The following is an 11,010-nucleotide window of genomic DNA, read 5'->3' as shown; positions in this document are numbered from 1 at the left end:
GGGACGAAATTTTCTTTAACAGGTGGGTAATGTAACGACCCAACTTTTTCGACTTTTAATTATATCTATTACTTTCACAAAACTACGTATTTGTGCCTACTGAGCTAGATTATTTGCTGGGATCATTAATTATGTTAATTACTTTCGTTAATGCCTTACAACGTGTTTTTAAGTACTTAGTTGCTTAACATGATCCTTGAATGCATTTACGACCGTTAGTGTCACTTATTGTTTAAAACGAGCTACGTACTTGGTACACATTAAACTTTTGTCATAATTGGAATATTATGACTGCGTAAACATAATTGTTATTATTTATGACAATTACTTGGCTTTATGGTTCCTTAATCATTCTTAGTGCTTACTAATGCTTACTAGTTACCTTAATGGACTTAACACCTTAATGGACTTCCATGGCCCAACCTACTCAACTTAGTGGACCACTTAATGGGTTAATTAGCCCATGTAATTAATAATTAGCCCATGTAATTAATGAGACAAGTATCATGCATGCTTGTGTACTAATACTTGCATTATGTCTCAAACCACTCAACAAACCAACACCACTTTGTACCACCACCATGGACCACACCATGCCACACCACATGAGGCCAAAATGGTCCCCCTCCCCTTGCTCCCAAACCGTCAGCCAACCATCACCACCTCACCATCACTTTATTTTTTTTAAAACCTCATTTCATTCCATTCAAACACACACACACATTTTATCTCAAATCTCTCTTTAGTTTTCTCTCAAATATTTGAAGAACTTGTAAGTGTTCTTGATCTTCTTTTCTTCTTTTTCTTCATCATTTTCGTGAATCATCATCATAATTCAAGATTCATGTTTTGTAACTTGAATCATTATATATCTTGTGACTTTAAACTTTAATTTGAAAAAAGTGCAAGAACATGGAGGATTAAAGCTTTTTAGCTTTTAATCTTCTTTACTTATGTTAGATCTAAGTTTTAAAACTTAAGATCTCTTTAATTGTGTTAAAAGATCAAAACTCATGTTTATGATCTTCATGTAACTTGTAGATCGAACACTTTACTTTATGGATCTTCAAGAAAGTTTAAAATACAAGCTTACTAGCTTGATGTTTCTACAAAAAGTTAGTTAAGATCAAAAGTTTACTAACTTATGATCTTCTTTAGTTTGTTGTAGCTTAGATTTGTGACTTGTGTTTGCATGAAACAAAAGATACAAGCTTACTAGCTTGAGATCTCATAATTATTGTTAGGAATCCAAGCTCTCTAGCTTAGGGTTTCATTTTTGTGTTTGATCTAAGTTGTGTAACTTATGGTCTTCTACTTTGCTTAAACAAAAGTTCATTAGCTTGTGTTCATGTTACTTTACAAGATCTAAGTTTCATAACTTATGGTTGTGTAAAAGTTAAAAGTATAAGTGTTATGACTTAGGGTTTCACCAAGAACATGAGATCTAGACTTTGAAGTCTAAGGTCTTTAATATTTAGCTAAGATCTAAGTTCTATAGCTTAAGGTCTTGCTTATTTAGTTTGATTCAAAGTTTATAGCTTAATAGTAATTGTACTTGTGTTAAAACTAAGAAATTGATGTAACTTTGGTTCATCACCTTGCTCAAACTCTCACATGAGTTGTGTTTTATTTCTTAGTCAACTTTGTGTGTTGATGGTTAAACCTTGGTTAAAGTGATGCTAAAACATCAAGAGTTGTACACTTGAGGCTTATACGCATCAAGGATGAGAACCGTGATGAGCATCAAACACCGAGAAACCCACCGGAGCACTTGCTTTCTGTTTTTCAGGGTCTGATCAGGCTCCTGGGCTTTTGGAAAATTGATTTCCAGATAGTTCGGTTCGAGTAGACGACTTTTCGTTTAGGCCTCGCCTGAATTCGATATACGGTTTAGGATTTATAGCCTTCCGAAAATCACTACGCCCTTGTAACGTTGTGCTGAAATTTCTGACCTACTCGCACTTAAACCGTCGCCACAGTCAAACGAAGATGAGTTAGGTTCTGAAAATTGGTCAGCGGTTAGAGGACTCATATACGGAGCCTTGGCCACTGTTCTCACGTCATTTCAGTTTGTATAGAGGTCGTATCCGCTGAATGAAGTCATCCTTTGTTTCGGTCTCTATTCTTGATTGAAAACTTACTTTACTTTTTACGTATGATGTTGATTATGATGATGATACTTAAGACTTAACTTACGTACTTTTAAACCCTTTTGGGACGATTTACTGACTTAGTAACTTTTTACGTACTTTTTACTTTTTACGTATGATGTTGATGATGATGATACTTAAGACTTAACTTACGTACTTTTAAACCCTTTTGGGACGATTTACTGACTTAGTAACTTTTGACCTAGGTTGAGGACCTTTCGGACCGACTTACTTGCTTACTTATCCCGTATCGACTTTTACCGCACTTTCACTGTGAGTTATAGCTCCCTTTTTACTACAACTATTTTTGGGACTGAGAATACATGCGCTTTTTATGTTTTACTTACTAGGCACGAGTACTTAAACTTTCTATATGTGTGGGTTATATAACGGCATAAACTTTCCTTTTAGCTCGGTAACGTTTAGTCATTGGTTTTTGAACCGGTGAACGCGAATCTTAGATATGGATCCATAGGGTTTAACATCCCCACTCGGGCTAGTCGCGCTAGCATTTAACGGGTGTTTAATACTTCGTAAACTTACGCACTCGCCAAATGTACTTTTAGGGAGTGATATTTACGTTAAGTTAGTTACCAAGTGCCCACGGTTAAGCATATACTTTTCATACTGTTTTGAATACGAAATCTCGTGGCCTACATTACATTACTGTTACAATTAAACTATAGCTCACCAACATTCGTGTTGACTTTTTAAGCATGTTATTTCTCAGGTGCTTAGACGTATGTTGCTTCCGCTGTACTAGACTCTCGGTGTTAGATTTCCGCTGCTTATTTAGAGATGTCTCAAACATGGGACTTTTTACTTTGCATTCAAAACTTATGTTACATTTGAACCATGGCTTTGTAATGACCTTCGTGTCACGTACTTGTCTTAACGCTTTCTATTCGTAGAAGCATGCTATCTTTTGTAAAATGCTATCTTTCCATGAATGCAAACTTGTTTTAAAACAGCATATAGTGTTGTAACCTTGTAATGGACCTGTTGTTGATGATCCATACACGTTAATTTTGTACGGGGCATCACATCTTCTTTGAGCTCACCATGTAGAAAATCATTCTTTACATCAAATTGGTGAAGGGTCCATCCTTTATTTGCAACCACTGAGAAGGTAACTCTAATGGTGTCAATTATAGCCACTGGTGAGAAAGTCTTAGAATAGTCTATCCCATAGGTCTGAGTATATCCTTTGAAAACTAGTCGGGCTTTATATCTTTCAATTGTGCAATATGGTTTGTGTTTTACTGTAAACACCCAACGACATCCTACTGGCTTATTTTCTAAAGGAGGAATACATTTTTCTCATGTATCACTTGTCTGCAAAGCTTCCATTTCAACTTCCATTGCCTTTTCGGTAGCTTTTTGATTTTAAGGCTTGTTCTATGGAAGTTGAAATTTCTTTTGAGTATACCGCGGAATTTAATTTATTTGCTTCTTCTGATATATACCCTTTCCTTTGGCAACATTTTCCATTGAATATCTTAATCTGAGAGCTTCTTTTCGGGATCATATCTTTTAAGCGGAACTCTCCTGTTAGCTCTTGGAGGAAGTACACATTATTCGTTTTATTCATCTTTGCCTACTTGAGCTGGTTTAACTGAAATTTGGTGAGTCAATTTCACACTTGAACTTCTGGTTCATCTTGTGGAATTTGTTGAGTTGATTCATGACATGAACTTTCTGGATCATCTTGAAAAACGTGTTGAGTTGATTCTTAACTTGAACTTTCTAGTTCGTCTTATGCTGGAGTTTCTTTCTCAGATTCAGTTTCTTGTGACGCTTCAGTTTCTTTTGATACTTCATGACCGTGATTAACTTCTTTTGACGAGAAAATTCTTTCCAACCAACTCACAATGTCATTAGCTTCATTCTCCCCCTTACTTGTGTGTTGGGGACTATAATAATACCCGGTCTCAAGAAAGCCACAATTCATCGTTGAGAACATGTGACGTCTTTTCGGACTATAGCATTTGTACCCCTTCTAGTTGACCCCATACCCAACAAAAACTCATTTTTCAGCACATGGGTCAAGTTTATTCGTTCATTCATGTTCAGGTATGTGAACGAAGAAAGAACAATCAAATATTATAGGTTTGGTGATAAGATTAGATGGCAGTTCATGAAATTTGGATAGTGCTTCAACTGGAGTTTACAGATCAAGAATTTTTATCGAAAGTCGATTTATAAGATAGGTCGACGTTGCAAGTGCTTCTGGCCATAAACTTCTTGGAACATTTGATTCTACTAGTAGGGCCCGAGTTATTTCTAAAAGAATCCGATTTTTCCTCTCCGTTACTCCATTTTGTTCAAGGGTATGCGCACATGAAGTTTGGTAAATAATTCCTTTTTCTTGAAAAAATTGTTTCATAGCAGTTTTTACAAATTCATCTCCGTTATCTGATCTTAAAACTTGTATGTTTCTTTTAAATTGAGTTTGAATCATCATATAAAACATAAAGAATTTCTCAAACACTTCTGATTTACTTGTCAAAGTCATTCGTGTGCAATCATCAATAAAGAGTACGAAAATAATTTTGTGCCATAACCAAGTGTCCCTACTTGGTGTCTCATGAGCAAGCATCACCGTACATTGTCTGGTGACTTCTTGAACATAGTAGAGACCTTCTCTATCAGTACCACGACCAATGATCTACCCCGTTCGTATACACCAACCGTTGGGTGAAGTAATAAGTTGGAATTTAATTCCTTTGTGACGTGACTAACTAATACTAATAGTTTATGAGACAAGTCCGGAATATAAAGAAAAAATTGATAGTTTTATGGTCGGAGAAATTTCAATAGTTCCTGCCCCTTTGACTTGAACAATTCCACCGTTGGCTGTCTGAATTCGATTTTTACGAGGTTTTGCTTCCGAACAAAAATCAAATTTTCCAAAGATCATGGTGTATGTAGCCCCACAATCAAAGATCCACTTGTTACTTTATCTTCTATTTGTAACGACGTTTGCTTATTAAATGTTACTCCCTCCGTTTCATTAGAAGTGTCCACATTTCTATTTTGAGGTGTCCCGTTTCAAGTGTTCACTTTGTGTTTCAACCAATAAGAAGAAGTTATTATGGAGAGAGAAGATTTCTTATTGGTGGATAATGGAATTAGTGAAATTTCTTAAAACTGTGTGCAAAAAGTAAGTGGACACTTGTAATGGGACGGATGGAGTATCATTTAAAGAATGAGTTTTAATGGAAGTTGAGGGACTAAATTGCAAACTTTGATCACAAGGGGATTTTTCTGGTAATTTCTGGTCAAAGGTGGATTCAAACAATAAAGAGGAAGAAGGAGAAGGACTCGAGGATAAAATTTCAAGCCCTATACCTGATCGTGTACCCACTTTTCCTTCATCATCAGCCATAAATTGTCCATATTTGGAATGGAGCCTTATTACTTTCTAATGGAATCTTTTATGTTAATGAAGAAATAGCTGTTAGTCAACCCTGGTCAACCCTGCACTTGCTGACTTATAGCTTTGACTATTCATTTGTTTTTATGCACTCGAGTTCATGTGGAGGAAGATGCTGGGAAGCTACTTCATACAAGAAGTGGGACCTATTCGCAGGTCATCATTCTCAAATTATGTGTATTTAAACTGATGATTATTGCTTGATGAACTCACGTTAGTAACCGGCTTTGAGTTTTCTGCTGAACTGACTGATAAGTATTTTATATTTATTTACTATGGTCAAAGTTTTCAAATTATAATAATCAGATAACGTTACTGATTATCATAATCTTCAACTTGAAATGAACAGTGTGAAATTGCAAATGAAACACTGAGTTTTTTGACACCCAATGATCAAAAATAATAATCATAGTCTTTCTAAGTGAACAACTGAATGAAACTAAATTTATAGTTTCCTAACAAAAGAATAGGCAGACTTTTAATTTCTGTTATCAAATTTGTGATTTTAGTTAAAACTTTTTTTTAATATCATATTTTATTTTTCAGCTTGATATGATCATTGTGAAACTGCAAATGCAAAAAAGGTTTTTTTTTTTTTTTTTTTTTTTTTTTTTTTTTAAACATATAAGGCGTAGCTAACTTTACTGATTATCATATTCTTCAACATGAAAGGATCATTGTGAAACTGCAAATGCAAATTGACACCCACCAAATCAGAAAAACATAATCAAATTTGTGATTTTAGTTTATACCCTTTTTAAGTATTATAGCGTATATATTTTGAAGTTTTCTGGTTAATTTTGTTTATTGGGAGCAGGTTGATTTGAATAGAGCAGGGGTGCCATTGGTTGAAATTGTATCTGAGAACCTGATATGCGAACAGGAATTGAGGCTGCAGAGTTGCAAAGGGTGGTGAGATATTTGGGAGTTAGTAATGGAAATATGCAATAAGGATCACTTCGTTGTGATGTTAATGTTTCCATTCGCCCAATTGGACATTTACAATTCGGCACCAAGGTACTTCATAATACTTAATAATGTTACACTAACTGAAAAAGTATTTTTTTACATCCTTATGTTTCTTGATTGTAGGCATACCTGGCAATTGAGACCCATACTCTCAAATTTGGGTCAACCGGGTCAAGCTTTTGGGTCAATTGGATCTTGAGTGAAAGTACTCAATTAGGCATGGCAATATAAACAAAACTTATAAAATAGGTCCAATGGGTTCCTCTCCACCTTATAGGGGTCCTATACCAAATTTAAAGTAAAAGGTCCAATGGGTATCAATTCCTAAAGCTCAACAAATAGAGATAGATCTAATGGTTCTTGTGAATGGATCGAGCATAACAAGTTTCATTCGTCAAACAGTTATGAACGCAATCCTGGTTATATCATTTATTATGTATATTAATATTTTGTTATATATATAAATCGTATATATATATAAACATAAAACGTAATCATACATGTAAAAGTCGAATTTAAAAGTAGATGACCAGTTTGGACCCATTTGACCCATGACCCGTTTCTACCCGTTACCAACCCAACCTAACCGGACCCATTTGGACCTGTTTAAAATTTTGACCTCTTTGACCCATGACCCATTTCAACCCAATATATTTTTAACCCGTTACCCAACCTGACCCTTTTGCCAAATATAAATGTAGCTTAACTTTATGATTTTTTTTTATCTATGATAGGTTGAAATAAAGAATCTGAATTCATTTTCAGCCGTGAGTAGAGCTATTGATTTCGAGATAGCAAGACAGGCGGCACTTTATAATGAAGGACTAGCAAATGAAATTGTGCAAGAAACACGTCTTTGGGAAGAAGGTTCTCAGGTTATAAAACAAATTACTGATTCTGATTATTTTCATGATCAATCAATTATGGTTGGCTTAGTTTATGCTTATTTTTAATTTATATATTTGCTGTTGATATTAGAAAACATTTACAATGAGGAAAAAGGAAGGACTTGCAGATTATCGATATTTCCCTGAACCCGATCTTCCGGAAGTTATACTAACTGAAGAATATGTTGACGGTATTCGCGATTCTTTACCTGAACTTCCAGAAATAAAACGCCGAAGATACGAGGAGATTGGTCTAAGCATACAAGATGTTCTTTTTCTTGCCAATGATGTAAATGTATGTCACACTCATCCCATTATACGTATATGGGTTAACTCAATCATCTGTCTTCGTACCATAATTTTGTTTTTATTCGACAGATAGTAGATCCCACTGAGATCGAGAAAATAATTGATATATATATGGTATAACCACACTAACTTTTTGTTGTTTAATTACCATGTATACGAGGATCCCATGGGTCTTTGAGCACTAGTGATCTTCTTCTCCTTAGCAGTCCATTTGTATGCTTTCATAAGTATTACAACACCCTAAATATATCGCGATTCCTACGGATGCTCGATAACTAAGTTGCTTTGCTCCATATTTTTTCACTCCTCTCGTGGCAAGAATACGATTCAAGGCTGTTTCACATCTGCTTAATATAGAGACGATCAATAAAGTAAGTTATTAACAATAATTAAGTTAATGTGTTTTTTTGCATTTTAATGCATGTATTAATTATCTAGACTAAACTAGATACTAGTTCTAACTCCAAATCAAACCCCAATATATGGGTTGACTCTATTGTTAGAACTAGTATCTAGTCTAATTAATATGGAGTAGAATGCAAAAAAAAAAGACATTTTCAATAAATTATTGTTAATAACTTACTTTATTGATCGGTTTTACATTAAGCCGGTGTGAAATGGCCTTGAATAGTATTCTTGTCGCAAAGGAAGAGTGAAAAGATATGAAGCAAAACTGCTTTGTTATCGAGCATCCCTAGGAATCGCGATAAAATTAGGGTGTTGTAACACATATGGAAGCATACACATAAACTGCTAAGGAGGAAGAGGAGATCATTACTTCTCAAAGACCCACATGATTCTCGGATACATGGTAATTAAACAACAAGTTAGTGTGGTATACCGGGCAGTGGCGTTCTTGAATGAAGTCTATCGAAGGCGTTCTTGAATGAAGTCTATCGAACTAAACCTAATCCAATAGAGCGTCTTGCCTTGCAATATCAAAGGAGAAATGACATAGCATTTCCACGATTAAATAATATTTCATTCTGGTTGTTGTCACCAAGTCTCTTGCTTTCATTATGGATTGATCGATTTGTCACGATTGATTTCTCACACACAATTAGGGATTGGGAATTGCGGAATATCAGGATTTAGGCTATATACTAGCTTGTGATATAATAAGTTTGTATATACTTGGCTAGACACGCACGCACGCACGCAGGGGAGAGATCAAGGGATAAACATTAATTTTGAGATAAGGGGATAAGTAGATCGTGGCCACAGATGTGAACAAATTAGTAAAAAACGCGGAGGGGTAATATGGTAATTTTAAATTTATGTTTAAAAGACTTAATAATTACCGCATTTGGGTTTCGTTCTTCAACATTCATCTCCCAATATCACAAAATTAGGGTTTTTCTTCGTCAAAACTCAAAATTCATCCCGTAATCTATCACAAAATACACTAGAAATTACTTCATGATTCAACCTATTATTACTAATTAGGGTTTATCTTTGTGAAATTCATCTCGTATTTTGAACAAAAAAAAAAAAAAGCTAAAGTAACATGATTACGATGTTCCGGTACGTCTCTGATTCTTAGTATTACTTGTTTTTTAATGTATGTGCTCATAGATTTTTCTGATTTGATTAACAAATTTGTATTAAAATGAGTTGTGTGAATTCAGTTGTGGCGGATGTGTATTCGTTTGTTAATTCAAATTTGAAGAAGACTTCTGGATTTTTCAATCGAAATCGGTTTGTCTATAATATCTATCTAATTAACTTTGAATAATTGATTATTATGCACCATTGAATTTAAAGTTTGTGATTTTCTAAGTAACTGAATGTTGATTTATAGTTGATGTTTTTGTTATTCTTAGACAAGGTTTTGTTGATGGGACATTCAATTTTTCCAAATTATGATATGATGTACATTTATATTTATATGAATTCATCTGTAACTTCATATGTATAGTCTTTGAGATTATATACCCGCAAATGTAAAAAGTGCTATTCTTGCTGTGACAAGATTCGGGATAACGGACAACTTTAGTTAACCCGTAGTCACATGTTCAAGTTTTTGACTGAGATTTTGCTTACGCTATGCTTACTGATCAGGTTTTTTTGTGTGTGATTATTCACATGTGATATTTTAGTTGTTCGGTAATCACGTTAATATCTATTGTGTTCATATGGTGAAGTTACTAATTGCATAAAACTTGTTTTTGTTTAAGGTTAGGGTGCCAATTGGGAAGCCCATTTTGGAGCTACCTGCATTGGATGGTTAATGATAATGTGGTTGGTCTTATTTGTTGTAGTTCCATTCATTCTTGAACTCAAATACTTCTACTAAATCAAGTGAATCAAGTAGTGGTTATAGCTACCGGCTTCTGAAATGTCCCGTTCTTATTGATTAAAAACGTTCCATATTAATTGATTTCGTTGCGAGGTTTTGACCTCTATATGAGACGTTTTTCAAAGACTGCATTCATTTTAAAATAAACCATAACCTTTATTTCATCAATAAAGGTTTAAAAAGCTTTGCGTAGATTATCAAATAATGATAATCTAAAATATCTTGTTTACACACGACCATTACATAATGGTTTACAATACAAATATGTTACAACAAAATAAGTTTCTTGAATGCAGTTTTACACAATATCATACAAGCATGGACTCCAAATCTCGTCCTTATTTAAGTATGCGACAGCGGAAGCTCTTAATAATCACCTGAGAATAAACATGCTTAAAACGTCAACAAAAATGTTGGTGAGTTATAGGTTTAACCTATATATATCAAATCATAATAATAGACCACAAGATTTCATATTTCAATACACATCCCATACATAGAGATAAAAATCATTCATATGGTGAACACCTGGTAACCGACATTAACAAGATGCATATATAAGAATATCCCCATCATTCCGGGACACCCTTCGGATATGATATAAATTTCGAAGTACTAAAGCATCCGGTACTTTGGATGGGGTTTGTTAGGCCCAACAGATCTATCTTTAGGATTCGCGTCAATTAGGGTGTCTGTTCCGTAATTCTTAGATTACCAGACTTAATAAAAAGGGGCATATTCGATTTTGATAATTCAACCATAGAATGTAGTTTCACGTACTTGTGTCTATTTTGTAAATCATTTATAAAACCTGCATGTATTCTCATCCCAAAAATATTAGATTTTAAAAGTGGGACTATAACTCACTTTCACATATTTTTATTTCGTCGGGAAGTAAGACTTGGCCACTGGTTGATTCACGAACCTATAACAATTTATACATATATATCAAAGTATGTT

General features: G+C 34.3%; 1 protein-coding gene across 10 annotated transcripts; it reads left to right on the top strand.

Moving 5' to 3' along the window:
• Positions 1-5,512: 5,512 nt before the first annotated feature.
• Positions 5,513-10,085, top strand: LOC139843418 (glutamyl-tRNA(Gln) amidotransferase subunit B, chloroplastic/mitochondrial-like). 10 transcript variants are annotated; one of them, XR_011757578.1, is made up of 7 exons: positions 5,513-5,742; positions 6,404-6,603; positions 6,679-6,772; positions 7,290-7,430; positions 7,534-7,737; positions 7,821-9,449; positions 9,929-10,079. XR_011757578.1 is itself a non-coding variant. In XM_071833491.1 (7 exons), exons 3-5 carry the CDS (start codon positions 6,909-6,911, stop codon positions 7,822-7,824), a joined length of 480 nt encoding a protein of 159 aa, XP_071689592.1. In that variant the 5' UTR covers positions 5,514-5,742; positions 6,404-6,603; positions 6,679-6,908; the 3' UTR covers positions 7,825-9,275; positions 9,380-9,449; positions 10,013-10,085. The 10 variants fall into 10 exon arrangements, 8 of the variants coding, with proteins under 8 accessions (XP_071689592.1, XP_071689594.1, XP_071689589.1 ...); XM_071833491.1 differs by having other exon boundaries at positions 5,514-5,742; positions 6,679-6,956; positions 7,534-9,275; positions 9,380-9,449; positions 10,013-10,085; XM_071833493.1 differs by having other exon boundaries at positions 5,514-5,742; positions 6,679-6,956; positions 7,825-9,449.
• Positions 10,086-11,010: the final 925 nt, after the last annotated feature.

The sequence above is a fragment of the Rutidosis leptorrhynchoides genome, chromosome 4 (assembly GCF_046630445.1).
Source record: "Rutidosis leptorrhynchoides isolate AG116_Rl617_1_P2 chromosome 4, CSIRO_AGI_Rlap_v1, whole genome shotgun sequence".
NCBI lineage: Eukaryota > Viridiplantae > Streptophyta > Magnoliopsida > Asterales > Asteraceae > Rutidosis > Rutidosis leptorrhynchoides.
The sequence above is the reverse complement of the archived record's forward strand: the minus strand, read 5'-3'. Positions and strand labels throughout refer to the sequence as shown.

Bases quoted from the DNA above. Each gene is read 5' to 3' on its own strand.
- LOC139843418 (XM_071833491.1), top strand. From the start codon at position 6,909: ATGGTTCTTGTGAATGGATCGAGCATAACAAGTTTCATTCGTCAAACA. The intron at 6,957-7,289 runs GTTATGAACGCA...TATCTATGATAG, and splicing joins CAAGTTTCATTCGTCAAACA to GTTGAAATAAAGAATCTGAA. The intron at 7,431-7,533 runs GTTATAAAACAA...TGTTGATATTAG, and splicing joins TTTGGGAAGAAGGTTCTCAG to AAAACATTTACAATGAGGAA.